This window comes from Physella acuta, unplaced genomic scaffold (assembly GCF_028476545.2).
Source record: "Physella acuta isolate Inbredline_101_S28 unplaced genomic scaffold, ASM2847654v3 ptg000549l, whole genome shotgun sequence".
NCBI lineage: Eukaryota > Metazoa > Mollusca > Gastropoda > Physidae > Physella > Physella acuta.
In genome coordinates this window covers 192,000-214,970 of record NW_026732068.1, presented here as the reverse complement: position 1 = coordinate 214,970, position 22,971 = coordinate 192,000, and the positions used below count along the sequence as shown (strand labels likewise).

Below are 22,971 nucleotides of genomic sequence, written 5' to 3'. Positions count from 1 at the left end.
GCTGAATCCACTAATTAGTAAAATTATCTGATAACATTAACTAGACTCACTCTCTCTGGCCTTTGTTCTCCTCTAGCTCCTTTTGAAGTTTCTAAAAATAGACATACAATTTAAGCTTATTTTTAACTTCATAAAAATAATAGGATATTTCCCATAATAAATTTTCTCTTTAAAAAGAATTTCACACCGAGATATACATAACCAGAAGTTATGGCCTGAGTCAAACCAGTGGTGCTATCACCCACCTGAGTCTTCCTTTAAGTCCACATCCTCCATCTTAGTCTCATCTACAACAGGCAGTTTGTGGTCATCCACCTCATCCCCTGCAGCACCTTCAGCCTCCTCCTCTTTTTTCTCTGTTTCTGCTTCCTTCTCTATGTTTTTAGCCTCTGCATCTTCCTCTTTGGCTTCTTCCTTTTCTTCAGTTTCCTCTTTACTTGTTGTGGCCTACAGACAAAAATCACAAAAGACTAATATCAGACCATATCGTTAAATTTTATAATCAGGCTCTTTAAATCATTTTCCCCACATTTTCGAAAAAATTTAAAGACTTTAGAGATATATATCATCTGAGGACTAAATTTTTAATATCAGTTTTGCCCGAAGTTTTAAAACATTTAATCTTATAATAGATTTGGGTTTAGTTAACCATGCAGCACACTGGAGATATTCTATGAAAACAAATAATGAAAGTGTTTAAAGAAGTCAATAAAGAATGTGATAGACAAGTTAAGTACAATAACAATATTTTAATTAAATTAACCTTTGTTGCTAAATGAAATGTGATGGAACAGGGCAATAAACAATTGTTTATATTTATCATTCAATGTGTCAACCAACATGCATCTGTGGTCTTGAATTTTTTAATCCCATATTTAAATTACTTCTTCACAAGCTATTGAAAACATTATTTTACAATGGTATATTAAAAAAGTATATCTCTCCTGGCTGTTGATTGAAATCTATCAGGACTTATTTTTTTCTATAATTAAATAACAACAAAATGGTTTTCTACTACCTGGGTCTCCACCTCCTGAGCCTGCTGTGCTTCTTGCGCAGGCTGTTCAACTGCCTGTTCCTGCTGCTGTTCAGCTTCTGCGGGCTGTTCTACCTTTGGTTGCTGTTCAGCTTCGGCTGGTTGTTCTACCTTTGGTTGCTGTTCAGCTTCGGCTGGTTGTTCTACCTTTGGTTGCTGTTCATCCACCTCCAGCTGTACTTGCTGCGGTGACAGCTCGCCTTCGTCAGGCTGTTGCTGCTGTTGTGATGAGGTATCGGAATCCTCAGTACCTCTTTCCAATCCACCTTTGTCACTCTCTGTTTGACACAACAATATAAAAACATATAATGCAACATTTCTAACAAGGTATTAACTATGAAAAAAATGCATATATCACATTAAATGTATTAATTCTTAACAAAAACAAAATAATTATAAATTTAAAAGTGAGACGTATCTATATAAGAAAATACCTTTTTCTAATAACTCAAGAGAATTGTTGGATAAACAAGTGTATGACTGCAACTCAAATGGGACAGCGTGGCATAGCGGTGAAGCGCTAGACTGCTAACCCAATAGTTTCGAGTTCAAATCTGGGTTCAAGTTAGTGGAACGTCCCTGAGTCCACCCAACTCAGATGAGTACTTAACTTGCGTTAGGGCAAGAAAAGGCAGCAGGGCATAGTGCTGACCACACTATCTCTTCATATGCCGAGGTCAAAGAAGCAATTCACTTGCCCTACAGACCGTCAGGTTTGAAAGGGAACTTTACTTTTACTTTTATGGTACTTCTCAATATGACTGCAACTCAAGCCCTAAGAAAATTACCATTATTCTTGTCATAGTCTCTAAATGATCCCAGCAGAAAATAAAAAAACCCAACAAACAACTAACCAGCATCATCATCCTCTTCCTCCTCCTCTTCCTCCCCTTCTCCTGCCTGTCTCTCAGCCATGTCCTCACTGGAGCCATCTTCATCATCCAGCTTGTTAAAGCGAGTTGAGTCTGTATCTAATACAAACAAATGTTTACCTTTATTATTACATGCTTCAGACAAATTGCAGTGAAAAAAAATATTCAACATATACAGTTAACATTCAAGGCAACAATTTAAATCCAATTCATTCAACGAAGAAAAGCAAACTTTTTTTACACAATCATGAAAAATATAAAACATTGCCATATATCTCCATCTTCTAAAACAAAAGATTACAAGATTACTTTTAAGAATGAAAAACTTTAACCTAAATGATCTGAAAAACTGACATTCTGGCCTCTCTTTGACTCACACAGAAAGCATTAACAAAAAATTTGTAACTATAATTTTTATCAAATGTGTAATATAACCACATTGCTAACAAGTAATAGAAATGTTATTGAAGGAATGTTTTATTACTGAACAACCAGAAAAAGTTTGGTCTGCGATATGAATTTTTCTCTTATTTTAGGAGAATCTAAACATAAACCACATTAAGCTAAGAAAGATATGTATTTTAATTTAAAACATTATTTGAAAAAACAATTTCTTTTTAAATGGCGTTGTTATTTTTTATTAAAAAATCACTAAAATTAAGTTTAATATGCACACTATTAATTTTTAAATACATCTATCTAGGCACATCACAAATACACACAGCAATATATTTAGTAATGTTTATTATGTTTAGAAATTTCTAAGAGCCTTTTATATTTTTAGCTCACATTCAAAGACATTGGTGTCAAGTTACATGCACACTTTTCTATGATCCCCTATTTTGGGTCAGTGTATTATTGCGTACAAATGTCTAAATTTTACTGAGTAATAATTTCAAAAAATGCCAAAATCTACACAAAAATATTTTAAGTAAGGGTGACAGAGGGAGGATAGGTTTATTTCAGTGACTATGGGGTAAAATACTAGAAATGTGGTTACAGCCAGTTCTGGTTAAGCCAGTTTGAAGAAAATTAATTTTACTTATTAACCTTTTTTTTTTTAAATGGAATACTCAATAATGTATGAACATAATCTTAAAAGCCCACAACTAACCTAAGTGTCTAATTATAACTTTTACGAACACAAAATTTGTATTTCATCAAGCAACAGAAGAATTACTTCCCTGGAAAGTGAAATTTTAAAAGGACAACACCAATAAGGAGAAGAGCAATATGAAAGATGTTTGATACACAAAACACACTCCATTTTTCAGTTCAATTTTTTAGCTTTATAAAAAAAAATTAAAAGCAAGCAAAGCTGACACATCAAATTCTTGGCATTCCAATAGAGAACCAGCAGGTGGTGATAATGAAGGTTGAGGTGGTTGGTAAGGATGGGATAGTGGGGCATTTACTCCAATATACATTTTGGTATTATAAGCTTTTGGAATTCTTTACTCTTTGTTTAAATAGTAGAGGAACATTTTAGACAAACACTACTAAAGAATTACTTGTTTATTCTGGGAGGGGGGTACAAATTAAAACCATGATCATAGTCAATTATGAGAACAACTTTTAAAAATTATCTTTAATGTTTCAACTAAGGTCATCCATTTGTGCTTGGTATAAAAATTTTAAAACCATATTGTTAGCAATTTATTTTCTAGTGAGCTTCAAAGTGAAGTATTAAAATGTATTAAAATTGAATGAGGGATGAATAAGAAAAGCTGGGTCTACACAGTAAGCTGATGGTGAATACAACATCCAAGCTCCAAGGACTACCTTCAGCAATTTGCTCCAATGCCTCACTTGTGTTTGAAGGAGCTTCAGCAGCCTCTGAAGCTTCTTTTCCTAGAACTTCCTCCACTGGTTCCACAGGTTTCTCTATATCATCATTATTTTCTTCTTTTTCAACATCATTTTCTTTTTTCTCACCATCATTTTCTTCTTTAGTAACAGTACTTTCTTCTTTCTCACCAGTATTCTCTTCTTTATCGTTTTCTTTCTTTTCATCTTCTTTTGCCACTTCATCTTTTTTATCCTCATCTTGGGAATCCTTTCCTGTCTCTGGTGAGCTATTTTCCTTTTCGGAAACATCATTGTTCTTTTCTTCAACATTCTCATTGATGTCATCACTATTTGTGTTAGACTTCTCACTTTCAGTTGTGCCTGTCTCTTCTTTAGCCAACACATTGACCTCTGCTTCCACAACTATTTTGCTCTCATCTTCAACCTTTGGTGTTTCTTTGGCTGTTTCCTTTGTCTGGTCCTCAGTTTTGGTCTCTTCACCAGCTACATTTCCCTCTCCTACTGTGGTTATCTTTCCTGTTTCAGACTTCACCTGTTTGTCACCCACTGAACCTTCTGTTTTCACATTCCCCTGGGTAACAGGTACTGGAGATGCATCTTTATTATTAATTACAGCAGGAGTCGTCTCTTGCTTTTTAAGAGTTGTCTCTTCTTTTTTAACAGTCCCGCCATCTAATTTATTAACGGAGGTGTCAGGCTTGACCTCCCCTTGTGAGGACTCCTCGCTAGATTTGATGGAGAAGGAAGCGATGGATGAGGTGGAGCTGCCACTCTCTGGCAGAAGTGGCATGGCAGAGGATGTGATCTTCTGCCAAGAGAGACCGCCTAGTGAGAAGTTGTATCAAAACCATTAGTAGAAGACAATGCAGCAGTTTGCAAAAAAACCCAAGATTTTAAAAAAATAACGACACTCAGTCTGGTTATATGTTTTTGGTAAAACCAAAGTAATCACCATTTAAAATATTCACTGTAGGCAAATAATTAGGCTTTCAATATCTGTACTTTGAAAAACATTTTCATTACAGATTATAGATTTAAAATCTTCTTGCGGAACTTTTTAAACATTTAATAACTGTAAAATGTATTCTTTTAATTTTTATTTTTAATAAACCACAGATTAACTTTTATCAGAAAAAAACAAAAGATTTCATTATTTCTTATCTAAAATTATTTAATTTTTGTTTTGCTAAAATTAACCAAAATAAATACTTTAAACAACTAACTTCTAAAAGCAGCCATTTGATCTCAAAAGCCCACTGTAATAACACCAACTTTATACCAATATTATTACAGAGATTATATTTTGATAGTTGAAAAGATTGAACACAGAGCAATTACTAGAAGACAAAAAAAAGTTAAAAACATGAGCTGTGGATTTGTCTACAGCTGTTACATTATAAGCCGCCACCACCAGCGTCTTGTTAGTTAAGTAAAAAAACTCACCTGATCCCTCCCTGCTACCTGGTGCTGCGGCAGCTGTGGGCGTGGCAGCAGGTGAGGGTGGCTCAAGGATGTCCCTGTATTTGGACACCATAAGCACCGAGCAGAAGTAAACAATAGCCAATGCAAGAAACTGTGCTTGTTTCGTTTCTTCCTGTAAGCAAAAGTTGTATTGGTTTATAAGAGACTTATCAAAAGAATGACAGTAGCTTGTTATTGCATGGTACAGTAGTGACTACAACCAAGATATTGGAAAATATGTAATTTTGTAATAGCTGCCCAGTCTTTCTTCCTGACATTTTAAGTACATCATTTTTTTAAGGATAAATGTATCAATTACATACTTCATAAAACATTTTAATGTGGTTGTTTCTTCTTATTCTATGTAACCTGAATTCAGAATGGTTTTTACCTACACTTCGGCCTCTAAATAAACAGTGGTTTCATTATTTGAAGAATGAATTATACTCAGGATTCATACATATGAATGTCAAATCCACCCACATTTTAACTATGTACCAAAACATTAATTTAAATGAATTTTAATGGGAAAAGGAAATAGTTGGATCTTAATAGTTGATTTGCATTAGTCTGAATCCAATAAATGGTCACAATAGTTGATTTGCATTAGTCTGAATTAAAAATAAACATGTTCCCACTGTAACAAAGCAACTCACCACGTCTCTGTATACCACTGCTCTTAACCTATTGATGTCCATGTCTTGGAGAAGCCTTTCAGGGTCCTTGATGGGGGTAGTTTGGCCAGCTAGATTTTCTACAATGTTCTAGAGATTATACAAAAAATACTGAAATTAAAATCTAGACTAAGATATTCAAAAAGCATTACAAGATGAATGATTGAAAGTGTGTGACAATCCTTTTGGCTTAAAAAGTGCAGGTTTTCTTTTTATTATTTGCTGAAACACTAATTTATAAAAAATATTTAACATGGCTATACAATCCATTCATAGACTGTGGCTATCTATCTGCCAGACCAATGAATGAGTGTTTTAAAAAGGTGACTTTTGCTACACAATGTTTTTACAAAGCAAATGAGCAATTAAAATGTTTAAATATACAGGTATATCCCACCATGGGCCAGCTGAGATGAAGTCACTGTATAATGAACACAACAATGTTTAACTCAAAGGGTTATGAACATAAGCTTTGAAGAGAAATGTAAAACTGAAGAAAATTATTATTTGTCTTAATCTCATCAACTATAACAGCTACTCTACCAGCTCATGATTTTATAATCAATATAAATTTATACCTGGATCTATACCTTTGTGTTTATAAAAAAAACTGTTAGAGTAATACCTTGGCAGAGGGGTGTGATCCGCCTATAAGGCTGTGTATGGGATCAACCCCATTGATTGGCTTGTTGGTAGCAGGAGATGGTGGCTCAGAGCCTCCATGGCCTTGGTAACGATGGCGACACTCTAGACAATTTCTTACAGCTGAGGTACACACTGAGGGATGGACAAAAGTAATGGAATTTATAAAGGGATTGACAAACAGCAACAGTAGACTGACTATGGGATAGAAGAGTGATAACAAGACTAAACAAGGGTGATTGATATGTGATAGATAACATAAGAAATACCAATAGGGATTGACATGTGATTACATAAGACTGACCAATAGAGATTGACTTGTGATAACAAAATGATTGAAAAAAGATAACAGACTGACCAAAGAGGTGGTGGGTGCTAAAATTAGACTGACCAACTTGTGAGCAATAGTTGCATATATTTTAAAAAGAATAAAGATAATAGACATAAGAACTGACCCAGCCTGAGGCACTGTCTCAAGATGCCCCCAGAAGGCATGTTCTTCTCATTCTCCAGCTCTGAGAAGTTGGTGGAGCTGGCAAAGACAAGAATGTCAGTCATGTACATGATCCTCTGCAGGATCATCACAGCCTGTTCAATGCTCAGTCCCTGGTTTGGTTCCAGAATCTCTATCTCCCCCTGCAACATGCAAGTCAATAATAAGTGATATCATCAACAAACTAAATTGTTCCAAACCAAAAATGACTAAAACATGACTTATTTATTTATTTATAGCTACATACTTTTCCTTAATTTTAACTCAAATCAACATTTGAAAAAAAATCATATTCTAGGCAAGCAGGTGTATAACTATATATAATCAATTTAAATATTTACAGCTCTAGTTGTTCACGTGATTGCATTGAGCAGACTACATGGCAAAGTGCTAAATTCTAAGCTTAAAGCTATGAATTACTTTAAAAATTTAAACATTCTTCTACAATTTTTACTTACTCTTTCAAACAAAGCAATAGTGATTTCAGTATTTTGTCTAAAATATTCTTTGTAAAATAAAGACCTCTAAACATTTCTTTATTAAGTTTTTGAAATTCTGTCATTCAGCTTTTACTAATAATTTGTTTCAGAATTTGAGTAATATGGTATAAACATCATCTAAAATACTAAACTGCTTGAAACCATTTTAACAGCTGAATTTTAAAATAAATATTTTTTTAAGATCAGAAATTTTTTTGAAGTTGTTCTTTTTAAAATTCATGGGTAAAAAAAAAAAACTTACATTCTGTGAGGTGGCTGCAGCAAGTAGAGGCAAGAGACCACCACAGGATGTGATGAGGTTGTCTGCCAGCTGGGAGATCATGTGAGTCACATTGACAACATAGATATGGTTCTCATTGGCATTCACAAAATCTATGACGTTCTTGGTGCTGTGGCTGGACAAAACACAAACACATTACAATGGCTCACTTTATTCAGGGGAAATAATTCTATTAATTCTAGTTGAATATCTGAACCCTTTCTATGCTTGTAAAGAATATATATAATAATAATAAAAAATTTACACTTCTGCCTATTGTTTACATGAATCTTTATAATGAGTTAATTTTAAATTTATTTTTAAGAAAACAAAATATAAATAAGGTTACAGAGTAATTAATTGAAACTTTGCTTTTATATATTGTCGAGCATGATAAAATTAATGATGGAGACGTTTATTGAAGATATTTCTAAATGCATAAAACAAAGTCAATTGATCTTTGAGAGTATTCTCTGTATTAAATTAAGTTTAGATACTAAAAACATAAAACATTTTTAAAATGCTAGAATTACAGCTACATAACAAACCTCTTCCAGACTTGAATGTCAGTCTCCACTGCAAACAGTAAATCTGACAACAGTTTCTGGTGTAGGAAAGACCAACGGAATTCTGGTATACGGAAAGCTGGGGCACGAGGACCAGGGCTGAATATGTGTCCACCACCTCGGCTGGCGTTTGAAGGGTTGCGCTGGAGAGTTGGAACCCCAGGACCATTCTGTGCAGATTCCTGGCTGGTCTTAGCGCTGTTTCCTTTATCAGCTGACTTAAACAGACTGTGCTCCTCATATCTGTAATCATAATAGCATCATATTTTATAACTTGTGTTAAAACTAACAATTACAATAATTATTTAATTAGAATAAATAATCCTTCTACTTTGATATCACAGCTATGAGTGTATATTGTCCTATTTATGTATAGTTATTACAGTTACTTCTTTATTCATTTATAAAATATCTTCAGGATGATTTTAAATTTTAAAAAAATGAAAACAAAAAGAGCTTGCCCTTAAAACAAAAACTGTAATTACCCATTAGATTCTGCCTCTCCACCAGCTGCCGAATCTAGTTTTGATTCCTCTGAGTTTGATTCTTTCCCCTGTCCATTTACCTCCCCTTGAGGCTTATCTGTTGTGTCTTCTTTCTTCTTGTTCTCTGCGCTTGTATCCCCCTGTCCCTCAGCTGCTGTCTCCACTTCACTGACCGGCTTCTCCTTCGCCTCTTGGCTTTTCTTCTCTGATTTATCTCCACTGTGTTTCTCCTTCTCATCACTATTCCCGTTGGTGATGGCCTCGGCTTCAGCATCAGACACCTCTGAAATTTTGACGGAGGATTTGTGAGCAGGCCGGCTGCTCTGGTCATCAGAAAGGCCAGAGATGGTACTAATAGGCCTCTGCTGCAGCTCAGATGGGTCGGATATGTTGTCTGTTCTATGTTGTTCAAACTGCTGGTACATCTTGGACATGTGGATTTTAAAGTCCTCATAAGCTACCTGAGAACAGTAGTTAGGTTTTTGTTATACATGTAACAATCTAACACAAAATCTACACACAATAGTTAACAAAATAAGGTTTTAGAAAATTAACAACTTCAACCATCAGGCCATTTATAAAAAGACATTTTATGTAATAAAGTTTAACAAATTGTATTTTATAGTAATGATTTCAAGAGGAAAAACGAGTTAAATTTTTAAAAAATATATTTTAAAATTTCTGTTTGAACATTAAATCAATATATTATAACTACATTATTCAAAAGACATAACATTATTTAAAATTATGTTAAAGTGTATGTTTGTAGGGTTGTTAACTGTTTTTAGCAGCTATACCTATACATTTTGAAGGTATAAATATCTGTAAAAAGCAGTGTGAACATGTACTCTTTAACTAATTTGTGATATTAACACCTTTTAATTTATTAAAAGTATGAACCTTTTAATTTATAAGCAGTTTGAATATTGGTCAATTATTTAGAAGTAGTCTGAATATCTGTTCATTTATAAGCAATAGTTTAAACATCTGTTAATGTATTTAGTTAGAATATCTCTTAATGCATTAGCAGTATAACATATGTATGAACATGAATAATCTGAAAGTCTGTGTCAACCAGGCCATGCCCACCTTGGAATGTAGAATAGCCAGTGTGTCTATCCAGACTCTCCAGCCACCAAACTCAAACTTGATGGCGTGGTGCAGCAACATCTTGAAGAGGGCCATCACCATGTCAGTGATGCGCTGCTGCTCAGAGTTGCGGGGGTAAATGTAGGCCAGGGAGAAGAGCCAGTCCTGCCAGACAGACATCTGCAGCACAGTGCTGAGGGAGACCAAAACACTTTCAATCACGTTACATTAATCACAGGCACACAGTTTGACCAGTGGTTCTTTACCTTTTTGGAGGTACCAAACCCCACAAGCTTCATATACGCATTCATCAAACTCTTCTTGATAGTTCTATCATCCCTACCGAACTCTTCTTAATAGTTCTATCGTCCCCATCGAACTCTTCTTAATAGTTCTATTGTCCCCATCAAACTCTTCTTAATACTTCTATTGTCCCCATCGCTCTTCTTAATGGTTCTATCGTTCCCATCAAATTCTTCTTAATAGTTCTATCATCCCCATCAAACCCTTCTTAATAGTTCTATCGTCCCCATCAAATTCTTCTTAATAGTTCTATCGTCCCCATTGAACTCATCTTAATAGTTCTATCATCCCCATCGAACTCTTCTTAATAGTTCTATCGTCCCCATCAAACTCTTCTTAATAGTTCTATCATCTGTAGTCACAAAATCCGATCATGATTCATATGAGTCGGAGTATATTTGACCTCTACCCAAACCCTGAGACTGACTTAAATAACCTCTGGGATTCAATAGAACCAAGGATAAGAACCACTGAGTTAGAACATCCACAAAAAAACAAGATACTTCACATAAATTAATCAAACATAAATTAACATGGACTAAAATCAGTTTCACATAAAACTTTTAGATAGGATGTGTCAGCATAATGGTACAAAAAAAAACAAATGAAAATAGATAACAGACTAATCCTTGAGATAATCTCACCGTCTGTTGTCCTTGTTGTTGTTGCAGAGAATGGTCAGGTCAGACAGGAATGTTTTCTTCACCTCTAGAACCTCTGGGGTGGGCTTGGACTGACGGATCATGGTGGCCACCACTTTAAGGATGGCTGCGATTGAAAGTTATTTCTTTATAATATTCTGTATAAGAATGTCTTTAAGTCATAGAATAAATATTTTTAAAAAAATAGCTGCTCATTAAACCTTCTTAGTTCCAAATATTTATTCTTAAATTTTCACACAAATTCAACCCCACTGGAGCCTTCATCTTAACATTTTTTTTGGGTTTTTTTTTTAATTATTTAACAGTAATATATTTAATTTTAAAAACAACTATTCAATAAATTTAATGACCTGAGTTTTCAATACGGAATGTAGAGTCTGGCTCTTCCTGGCGTACTTTGATGTTTTCTTTGTTCATTCTTTCCGTCAAAATCTGTGTAGCATAATATTCAAATTGATTTTATATTATATTTGTGTTAAATCTATCTTTTTGTAAGTTTCTATGGCTTGAGAATGATATAAACACTGCCCAAAAAAAACATTACTTTGTAACCCAGAACCCCTATGTGTAGTGAAAAGTTTTTGATTATCTCAAATTTCTTTTCCACATCTCTCTGAAAGAGGGAAAATTTTGGAATTTTTGCACATCAAACTTTTCTCTTACTATCATTAGGTAGGTCCTCATACAAAAGCACCAAAACACTCACTCTGTCAACTGAAGTATAGAGAATATAAGAAATGGAACAAAAATTGTTTAGGCAATTACCTCAAAGAGCACATTGTAAGTGGACATGGAAATGTTTGGTGTGTGGAGCATCAGTCTCTCAGCCAGCAAGCTGAACAAGTTGTGTGGTGACATTGCATCTTGTTTCCTCCTACAATGGCAGAGGTGGTATTACAGTTACAGTCTTTACATATTGGATCATTCTCTATGCCTTTAATATTTATTTTTTTGTAGTTTTTTTTTTTTTACATTAATATTTTTTTAATATTCTGGTTCAAACTGTTATTAGAAATTAACTAGAAGATATTAACAGTTTACCTGTATGTACTTCTCATTAAGAAAAGTCCCAGCAGGCGAAGAGAAAATAACCTGATATCTTCATTTTGTGAGGCCAAGAGTTTAAATATTGTTCTGAAATAAATTTCAGGTTTTTAATTGGCGTTTAATGCATTTCACACTTAATATATGATGTAATACTATTTTTTAATTTATATTTAAATTACTAGACAAGATACCTATTCAAATTCAAGACTCTATAGTCTTTTTCTAGACAATACTTTGAACTTAATTACTACCTTACCTAACACCATTCTTTTGATCAAATGCTGGCACCATTGATGCTGGGTGCTCAGACATTAGCTGGACTAACAACTCTAGGACATCTATCAAGTTGTCATCCTGGGAAATAAAGTAATGAAGGATGTGCTTAACATGTAAACACAGAAGCCAAAGTTCCCACCCAACTATTGATTCAAAGTTTGTACCTAATTGATCTGGCAAACTAAACAGCTTGTAAAATAAATGGCATGATCTACTAAATAATTCTTTTATAGTGAAACAAAATGGCACAATGTACAAGAGGTTGTCAATAATGTATGTGTAAAAATTCCAAAGGAAGATGAATTTATTTATAGGTTAAAGTAAAGAATACCTCATGTAGTGTTGTGAGGTAGTTCAGCATTGACTGTAGCTCGTCCTCTAGAATCCCATGACCTTTGATGATCAGTTCTTTCACATACATCAACATGAAGGACCTGAGTTTGATTATCTCATCTCTGGTAGGTCTGGGGCCATCTATACATTTTAAAATAGAATAAGACAATTAGTCAAAATTTGTGAGGACATGCTTTCTTAGGTCTCTAGATCAAATCCAATGCAAAACAATGTTCCTGAATATAACCAATTCTTCAAGAAAATTTCCTTTAAATATTAGATCAGAAAAAAAGTTTTAACTGTATAGTACAAGATGAAATCAGTGAAAAAAGTTAAAGTAAGATAACCTTGGTGCATTATGACTGGAATTAGTTAGAAGAATACCAATAAAAAGAGAAAACGTACCCAAAGCTTTAGGCTGGACACCACTGCGGTCAAGTGGGTTGACCACCCAGTAGTAGTATTTCAGAGAGTGCATGGTCTGCAGGACAGCGCTGACCCGCCTGATGTTGTTGTAGATTTGTGCATTGCTGATAAACTCAGTGGCCAGATAACAGTAGAGTTTTGTTTGAACCTGAAAAATAAAACATCCAAGTTATTTATCAAACGAGAACAAGGAAATAGAACTCCCTAGAACATAGCTGGACAGTAGGATTGGTCTCACTGAATTTATTTTTCTCTACCATACCCACTAAGTCCAGCATTTAATATTTTACATCACTCATCAACTCTTTAATTGATCTTTTCAACATTTCATCATTACTGTTTCTCTCATCACATCAGGAAACTCCAGCAATAGTCTCACCATCATACAATACTCTTAGCATATATCTCTCCCCCACCCCCACCTCTAAAATTATTTCCCCCATATCACAGCAAGCATCCTAGCATAAATCTCTCCTCATTATAGACAGCACCTCTAGCATTATTTACCCCAGTCACCACCCCTTGCATTTATCACCACCTCCATAAACCACCTCTAGCATTATCCAGACCAACCACCCCACCCACCACCCCCTCTCTCACCACATCCAGCACCCACCTCCACTGATGTGTGGACCCACAGCTGGGGGTTGAAGAGAATGTAATCAAACAGATATTTGAGCAGGATTCCTCCAGTGGGCAGCTCCACCAAAAACTCTGTCAACTTGAGGAAAGCTTCCAGTACAGCAGGAGTTATGTGGTCTCTGGATGACTGAAAAGTTTCACAATTTGAAGTCATTAACAACAAAGTTAGTATACCAATACACAAATCAAAATAATTATGTTGATGCATTATTTATATCCTGTTAAACCTTAGAACTTCAATCTAAGCAAATAACTCCATCGCTGGGTGTTTTTTTTAGGATAAATAATTTTAATTTTGTGCCAATTTGTGAGATTTTAGCAGAGAGAAGGTAAAATATATCTTTTAAATTTATTGAATAGTCTTTCTTTGTGAAAATTAGCCTTTTACGGACAATCAAAATGAAATTAACAAGATTATACTTTTTGAAGGATATTCAGCCTTAAAATGTACATAAAACATACTGTATGGTTTCCTGCATGTTAAAGGGAACTCAAGGGGAAGCAACTTCTCAATACTAGAGGTACAACTGCATTACAATTCAACTGACAAAGTAATGTGTTAACATACCTTTTCCAGCAAATAACTGATGACCAAAAATCCTCTGTTCTGCACCATTTGCTGCTGTATCGCTGGTGAGCATTCTATCAAGTCTCCCAGCAAGCCTATCAAATTTGCACTGGGGGGGGGGAGGAAAAAATAAAAGTAAAACTTGACAATAGAAGAGGACACCCTGCTCTAAAAAGATGAACAACTTGATATATCTTGTACTAGAATGTTATCTGGAAATAGTGCTTGCAGGAAGAAGACACATACCAGGTAGAATAGTCCACCTCACTAGCCTTATCAGGGCCTCTGTCTACAGGCAGATCTAACTGACCAAAGAGAGGAAAGAGTATCTGCACCCCACCCAGAGAGTGGAGAGTGCTGTGAATGGAATGGGTGATGACAGCTTTCACTTCCTGCAGAGACAAAATAAATTGTACATCATCACTCTGTTGGGTTGTTATGTCATTAATTAAAATACATTGATTGGTACTCATTAAACTATCAATAGGGAAAACTGAAGCTATTTATTTGCTATTTTGCTAGCATCATCATGACTGCCCTTCTTCCGGCTAAGGTATGGGTCGCCAACTAAAACGCCCAAAGTCCTCAGTCCTGTACCATCTTCTCAATCTGACCCCAATTGAAGCCCATCTTTGTAGTTCCAGCTTAATGTTGTGTCGCAAGGTGTTTCTTGGTCTACCTCTTCTGTGCTTACCTCACTGGTTCCACCTCAATGCCTGACTGGCGACCATTGGTAGATAGTCTGTGCAGTATGTGCCTACCCCATCTGCTCTTCTTAACTTCTTCATCCGCAGAAAATTTTCCTATTATTTCCCATAGGTTTGCCTTGTTGATGGTGTGAGGCCATTTTTCTAGCATCACTACCCTCGCCTTGAGACTTACACTAATCCTTAACCCTGACCCAGCAAAAAATAAACTTGTCAAAATATACAAGGGAACTAATTATGTCAGCCAAGAGGGTCTAGCAATGTGAAAGTAGCTCCCCTTCCTGTTAGGTTGTCATGGTGACACCACCCTTAATATAAATACTACAGCTTGTTGTGTTTGACTTCTTGTATTTATCTAAATAAATACTCTTTGTAAACTATACCGAACTTTAGTAAGAAGCGTCTTATTTTACGTCATATTTATTCCTAGATAATTGATCTGAATAATGTAATATTTTTAATGGCAACCCCATAAACAGACAAGCTACTAAATCACTTGGCAAACACACTTAGGATTACCTGGCACATCATAGCATGTGGTGAATGAAGGAAGTAAGACTGGTTTCCCTTTGGTGAAGACTCAAGACACAGCTGACTATCACAGGCAATGGGGTTGTACATGAACACTATAGCACTGGTCAACTTCCCATCATACAAAACCTTAAAACACAAGTAAAAAAAACCATTTGGTTATGTTAACACTCTCAATAGTGAAAACTGCAGTGGTCTGAAATAATTATTAGAAATGCATAACATTTGTTACAGATGCGGATTATCATGTTTAAGTACAGTAGTAAATATAGACCTTTGTAAATACTTAAATGATTATTGTATCATGAATAAGAATGATTGTTTTGTTTTAATGTTTATACGGTATTTACTTCTTATATATACATTTTTTTAAACTAACATAAAACACAGTGCCATTTTACAACAGTTTTACAGACAAGTTTAATTCAAAATAAACTTATAAACATAGAAAAGGTACATCAAAACATAATAACAAAAGTTACCTCCCCTTATCTCATTTATGCTCCTTTATCTTGCCTAATAAGATGTCAGAATTTTGTATTATGCAAGTAAGCCATAGGCGTAGCGAGGGAGGGGGTACATATGTCCCCGGGCGCCGACCCTAGGGGGCGCCAAAATGGGTTGGAAAAAAATTTTATCTGCAGTTTTGCATTATAAATATAAATATATATATGGGGGGAGGCTGCAAATTGAAAGTTTGTCCCGCCTCTGAAGTAACATTTAGAAGTCTTCCATATAATGTACCAGTTATCATCAATACTTATGAACTTCTAGTTTTTTTAATATGCAAAGTAGAACACTCTGCCTCACTGTATTAGGGGTAGTAAATCAGAGTATGTCTAAAAAATAAAATATCATTCAGAAGTTCAATTTTTATCAAAATTAATATCAAAGGAAAAAAAGAAAGGAAAATGAAATTAAAACAAACAGAATATGACCTTGTAAAGAAAAACCTGTGTCAGAAAAAAAAAAGTAATTAATAGAAAAACAAAGCATGGCAAAAATCAGTATTTTTTTTCACATGCAAATGTCTTTCACATGCAAATAAGCAAATGTCAGTCATAATATAAGCATACTGTAGTGGGGTCAAATTCTACAGCATTTATTTTTCTCCAGCGTAATAACTGCATTTAATCCTCAGATTAATAATTAAAAGAAAAATCTTTTTTAAAATCCAATAACTCAAAGCCCTATTGAGTTCAGAGAGAAAATATTTCATATGGAATCAATAATGGACAGGCAGGGGGCATCATCCTCAGAATTTTCATGTCAATAATATTATAAAACCTCTATTCATTCAACATGGATCAAAACATAGAAATGCAAAGGCAACATAACTGGAATATTCATACCATCACAAAATTGTCTATGTATTCATTCAAGATAGATCGTACAAACATGCTGTAAGAGGGTTAGTGCCTGGCCTGCAACATTCTGTGCATTACAAAACTCAGCAACGCCATGTAGTGAGCTAGCAGACTCCAATGGAACAGATACACAAGAAACTTTCAGAGGAGGCCTACCATAGTCACATACACAGAGACCAAAAACATTGGCATCACTATGTTGAAAAAAAAACTCATCTAAATAGACAAGTAAATTTACTAATTTCAAACTTTAAAAACTTTCCATTTAAATTTTTTGTGAATAGAACTGAAGAAGGCTAGATTTTTTCCGTATTATTTTAAAATTTTGCTAAACAATTCATAACGACGTAATAATCATAATTTTAAAAAAATGTTTGGTTGAAGTAAAATGGGTGTACTCGTGTACGTGGTTTCTGGTAGCCAACATGGAACCAGTGTGTACAGATCTGTTACCTGGAACACATCCTGCAGCCATAAACCCATCTCCTGCAATTTTTTGAAGTCCCGCATTTTTATCCTCTACAAATGTTGCCAGTTGCAAGAGTGACAGAAGAGAGGGCAAAATAATATAAAAATCATACAAGAAAAATTAAACAAACTCAACTTAAAATTGATTTTTCTAGCACTGACGTATTTCATTAGACATATTTAATAACCATATTTCTCTAGCAATATTTCTATTATAATGCACTAACCCTCTAAACAAAAGGGACTTTCCATCCATTGTCTGGGCAATCATATCATGTAAACAAAAGATAGACCACAAATAGCATGCTCAATAAACCTTCATTGTTTATTAATGATTAATATCTACCAAGGCAACTAAGTCCCAAATGTGTAGTTAAAAGCCAGCATCCAGTTTTTTAAAATCCAGTTTGGATTATGCAAGTAATATAACTATTAACCATTTTAACATACTGACCCATTATAACAAGGGTTAATGTGAAACAAACCAGAGATTTAACCTTTTAAGAGTCACGGTCAATCTGAATCAAAAAGTTGATTTCAATGAAGTTTAAAAACTATAATTGTATAACCACATCATATAAGGTGAGTCATGAGAAAGTATACAGTTGGGTTTGAACACTATGAAAATGTATGAGACACTAATTCGCAACTGACAAATACTCTCAACTTAAGAACAGGTGCTTTCATTCTGAAGAATATTTTTCAATTCAATTATATCTCAATAAAAAAAATTACAATCCGACTGAAACAGCACGGATTAATCCCCCTTAACTAACATTAAGACACTACCATGATAGCACCAAGATTTTTCATAGATCAAATTTTAAATGTAGTATTTGAACTATCTTTTTTTGTATATTAATAAATTTAAATATGTACTATAATTTTTTTTTTATATTGACCATGACCACCACAGGGTTAAGGCTGATAACTGAAACCTAGCATGCACCTAGCAATTTCAGGTTAATTTTAACATCAGGAAGACAACTTGCAGTTCTAGAGAAATGGCACTTATATGTTAGTAGACATCAAAAGTAAAATAATACACAATATAAAAAATAAATTAATTCTACATACTAAGAAAATGAGTTGCCTTTACAAAATAATTAAAAATTGTGGTTTAAGCTTTTTAAAAACATTAAACTTCGAAACATTAAACCTTTTAACTAACTAAAACACAGAACCAACTAAAGCAGTATAAAACTTGAAAGTAGAATAAATGTCACAATAAAGTATCACTTCTAAAGAACTGCATGGCTGAGATTAGTTAAAATTTGTCTCCAATGTAGCTGAATATTGTGACAACAATCAATCCAAAAAAAAAAACATTGAAACATGTATGTGATTGATATATACCCTTTCATGAGCGTCTGAAACCATGTTTAAACTCTCATTGTCAAACCGGAACTGGCTCTGTGTAAAGAAGAGAAAGGTCACACCTGGTTAGGTTAAAGCAAACAATGTGGCAGGCAGGAACTCACCCAAAGGTCATTGCTGGACGTCTGCTAAAACTTCTTACAAAGAATATATGACTGAAATACTGGCATTAGCTGTATAGATAAATATTGTTTGCACTGTATACAACTTTGTCAAAATGTTTTTACTTTAATTGGTACTGAAGGTTTTTAAAATTGATAGCTCATGGGACATTTAAGAAAAAACAACGCTTATTATTATTGAATAGGACTGGTCAATAAAAAAACTTTACTCTGTTACTACAAGAATGGCATGTTAATACAGAAGATTAGCATTGAAAAGGAAAGTTATTAATTTAGCACATGAAAATGAATGTTTTAGTTAAGGCCACAGTTAATAGGAAAAGTTTTTAACAGGGCAATGCAGTGGGTGATTTACCTTGTATCCTGGGCCCAGGTGGTACATGGCTAAAATCTGCTGGGGCAGCAATGCATCACTGAATAAATAAAGGGTGGACATCTGACCACAGAACATCTCCTCTGGGTCCCCATCTACACTTGAACCAATGTAGCATTTGTCAAAGGGCTGGAGAGATGAGACGAATGTTAGGATTATTGAAAGTTGTAATTCTTGACATCCAAATCTTTGCACTAATCAATGTACTACTTTTTGAACTTAATAACCTTACTGATTTTAATAATTAGCAGTAAAAACAAATTTAAAAGCCTATGAAAAATTATTTTCCAATCAGTTGAGTTTTTTTTTTAAATTATGAGAACATGAGAGGACAACCTAATGATTGTTCACTTGCTCGTTACAAACATGTGCCTCACCCAACTGACAACATATAACATAACTCTAACCCTAGACAACACTACAATCAACAAGCTAAACATGATCAAGCGATAAGAAAAATTGAAAAAATATATTTTTTGTTCAAATTTCTATTTCTAAAATCCACCAGGGTGGATTATCTGGGAGACAGCATGGTGGGATGGTAGAGCTCACAACTGCTAACCAGTAAGTCTTTAGTGCAGATCCCTGAAGAGTACACTCAGCTCTGGTGGGCACCTGTCTCATGTTAGGGCAACCAAGGAGGCTGGGCTGACCACACTATCCCCTTGTATGCCCTGGTCGGTGAAACAGATGAACTCTACTTCATCTGCCCTATGTGTCTTGGGCACTGCCCTATGTGTCTTGGGCAGAAATGAGAAGATGCTGAGGATAATGAGGGTGTCTATTCGCCTGGGTCTATCTTACCACCTTACATCTGATGGGGCACTTGTATATAACCATCTTACATCTGATGTGCCACTACCATCTAACCATCTTACATCTGATGTGCCACTACCATCTAACCATCTTACATCTGATGTGCCACTACCATCTAAACATCTTACATCTGATGTGCCACTACCATCTAACCATCTTACATCTGATGTGCCACTACCATCTAAACATCTTACATCTGATGTGCCACTACCATCTAAACATCTTACATCTGATGTGCCACTACCATCTAACCATTTTACATCTGACATGGCACTACTATCTAACCATCTTACATCTGATGTGCCACTAACATCTAACCATCTTACATCTGATGTGTCACTACCATCTAACCATCTTACATCTGACATGGCACTACCATCTAACCATCTTACATCTGATGTGCCACTACTATCTAACCATCATACATCTGACATGGCACTACCATCTAACCATCTTACATCTGATGTGCCACTACCATCTAACCATCTTACATCTGATGTGGACACCAGCCATGACATGTCCGCTGATGAGTTGAGCTGACCATCAACATAGCACCTGACCTCTGACTTGCTCCATCTGTTGTACACATGGACCAGTGTTATCATGTACCACTGTCAACAAAACAAGATTACACATGTAGTCGGGTAGTGAGCACAGTTTAAACTGAAACAAAGTTTATATAACAACCCTAACACTAAAGTAGTACATCCTTTAGAACTGAATAGGGTGGATGAATTAGTTCCTCTGAGCTAAGCACATTAAGAGAATAGTGTAACAATAACCTAGCATCAATAACCCTAGCATCTATTACCACCTCCAGCATTACCCAGACCACCCCACCCACCAACCCTAGCATCTATCACCACCTCCATAAACCCCCTCTACCATTACCCAGACCACCCCACCCACCAACCCTAGCATCTATCACCACCTCCATAAACCCCCTCTACTATTACCCAGACCACCCCACCCACCAACCCTAGCATCTATCACCACCTCCATCAAACCCCCCCCCACCTAGCATTACCCAGACCACCCCACCCACCAACCCTAGCATCTATCACCACCCCCATAAACCCCCTCTACCATTACCCAGACCACCTCACCCACCAATTCTAGCATCTATCACCACCTCCATAAACCCCCTCTACCATTACCCAGACCACCCCACCCACCAACCCTAGCATCTATCACCACCTCCATAAACCCCCTCTACCATTACCCAGACCACCCCACCCACCAACCCTAGCATCTATCACCACCTCCATAAACCCCCTCTACCATCACCCAGACCACTCCACCCACCACACCTGGTGGGTCCAGGCCTTAGCCTATTCCTGATACTAACAGTAAAATAGCCAGAACAACCTCAATATGCAATGTATTACTTGTTAGTTTTTCCTTTTTCTTCACTTGCTAAACTTTCCTAACCATTCAAACTTATCTAAGCAAAGACTGACCTGTCGGGGCTGGAAGTCATATTTCACACAGTGCTGAAAGCCTTTGCCTTTGATTTTCATAGAAGTAATGACCAAAGATCCACCAACAAAATGGGCAGAATAGCCTATGCCTTTGCTTGTGCGGAAACTAAAAAACATAATTCATTTAATTAATCCATTTTAACAATCAATTACATATTTTATACATGTATTTTTTCCTAAACTGCTTTAATAGAGATTTAATTTACAGATTGCTAAAATTCTACACAAGCGTTTAAACATCAATCATTTAACCTTACCACAATAATACCACTCAATAGCTAAACAAAAAATGTTGATTCTATAAGACATTTATAAATACCCACATCAAATATTAATTAACACAACATTGTGACATATTTAAGAGGAATAACATGGGATGTGACTATTTAGTAATTACCCTAAACAGAAAGCTAAAAGGTCAATAAAAATATTCTTTAATAGAAAAGATTTTTTTTTACACTTTATCGGATACTTCTCAAACTTTAAACCAGTGAAATATTATACCATTCCTCCCGCTGGAGACATCATTAAAAAAAATGACCCAAGGGAGGCCATCCTGACAAAGAAAACTAACCAGTACAAATATGGCTTCTCCCTTTCCACATTGACTCCAGTTACTGGATCAAGACGGATCCAACAAGAAAAGGTCCATCCGTTTTGATAGGGCCAAGTTTTAATTGGTGGTAAGGCAATGTGCTGTTGAAGTCAAATAAAGAAAGGCTAGGTGATACATAAACAGGATTAACATTCATTTTTTTAACATCAATTTTTTTTTCAGTAACAGCATCAAAATATCCTTAGCAGTGATGAACACAATATTATAGTAAGATACTACAATATAGCTGGAGTTTCTCATAAATTGTTAATTTTTTTTTAAATTTATCATCAAATGCTAGGGGGGAAGGTGTGGCCTTGTGGTAGTACACTAGACTGCAAACCCAAATGCCTCGAGTTCAAATCCAAATTCATGAAGGCTTGCCCCATGGACCCCCAGGTTAAAAAGGGAAGTTTATCAAATGCTTGGTCAAGCAATAAATTTTTTTTAAATTAATACAATAACAGATCTTGGGGGAAAAAATCTTTTAGTGAAGAATACTAAGTCTCTCACCGATCCCTTTTTACCAGGAAAACTGAAGAACTCATCTGGTCCCTGGCGCTGAGGCATGTGCCGCAACACTGATATTAATTTGGTGGAATGTCGTTGCTGTAATAGAAAAAAAATATTTTTTTACACGGATATTAATTTGGTGGAATGTCGTTGCTAAAATAGACAAAAATATTTTTTTCAATGTGTAATAAACAAAAAACACAGCCAATTAAAACTTTAGAAGTAAATTTACTTTTCTAATTAAATTCAAGTATTTATTTTTAATACTAAATTATTAGTGTTTAAATGCTTTAATCTACTTAATAATAAATCATGCTTTTCAGCATTAAATATAGCAAGTTAAAAGGATAATTATTAATGTCGATCAATATTTTAAACCTCTATTATCAATCAAAGAGATAATTTAAAAGTCATACATCATAATAAATGTCAAGTTGAAAATGTGAAATTAACTTTTTAAGATGAATATTTTGTTTAA

At 35.0% G+C, this 22,971-nt stretch overlaps 1 protein-coding gene across 16 annotated transcripts in view; it reads right to left on the bottom strand.

Annotated features, from left to right (window-relative positions):
• The window catches only part of LOC131946249 (neurobeachin), a 175,060-nt gene that overhangs the window by 95,334 nt on the left and 56,755 nt on the right, over nt 1–22,971 (bottom strand). For 10 of the 16 annotated variants that reach the window (XM_059306935.1, XM_059306937.1, XM_059306942.1 and 7 more), the window contains 31 exons: nt 22,494–22,589; nt 21,960–22,081; nt 21,365–21,491; nt 20,396–20,515; nt 19,071–19,217; nt 18,573–18,629; nt 17,202–17,267; nt 15,370–15,510; nt 14,390–14,535; nt 14,144–14,252; nt 13,550–13,702; nt 12,913–13,081; nt 12,506–12,648; nt 12,155–12,252; nt 11,893–11,985; nt 11,617–11,725; nt 11,202–11,283; nt 10,834–10,957; nt 9,887–10,079; nt 8,798–9,258; nt 8,295–8,555; nt 7,729–7,882; nt 6,950–7,130; nt 6,478–6,629; nt 5,835–5,942; nt 5,161–5,311; nt 3,691–4,542; nt 1,891–2,007; nt 1,019–1,314; nt 246–447; nt 51–91 (listed from right to left, as the gene is read on the bottom strand). In XM_059306935.1, coding sequence (XP_059162918.1) covers nt 51–91; nt 246–447; nt 1,019–1,314; nt 1,891–2,007; nt 3,691–4,542; nt 5,161–5,311; nt 5,835–5,942; nt 6,478–6,629; nt 6,950–7,130; nt 7,729–7,882; nt 8,295–8,555; nt 8,798–9,258; nt 9,887–10,079; nt 10,834–10,957; nt 11,202–11,283; nt 11,617–11,725; nt 11,893–11,985; nt 12,155–12,252; nt 12,506–12,648; nt 12,913–13,081; nt 13,550–13,702; nt 14,144–14,252; nt 14,390–14,535; nt 15,370–15,510; nt 17,202–17,267; nt 18,573–18,629; nt 19,071–19,217; nt 20,396–20,515; nt 21,365–21,491; nt 21,960–22,081; nt 22,494–22,589 — 5,271 coding nt within the window. The remainder of the gene's footprint in view (nt 1–50; nt 92–245; nt 448–1,018; nt 1,315–1,890; nt 2,008–3,690; nt 4,543–5,160; nt 5,312–5,834; nt 5,943–6,477; nt 6,630–6,949; nt 7,131–7,728; nt 7,883–8,294; nt 8,556–8,797; nt 9,259–9,886; nt 10,080–10,833; nt 10,958–11,201; nt 11,284–11,616; nt 11,726–11,892; nt 11,986–12,154; nt 12,253–12,505; nt 12,649–12,912; nt 13,082–13,549; nt 13,703–14,143; nt 14,253–14,389; nt 14,536–15,369; nt 15,511–17,201; nt 17,268–18,572; nt 18,630–19,070; nt 19,218–20,395; nt 20,516–21,364; nt 21,492–21,959; nt 22,082–22,493; nt 22,590–22,971) is intronic. The other 6 variants (XM_059306943.1, XM_059306946.1, XM_059306949.1 and 3 more) reach the window with 3 other exon arrangements.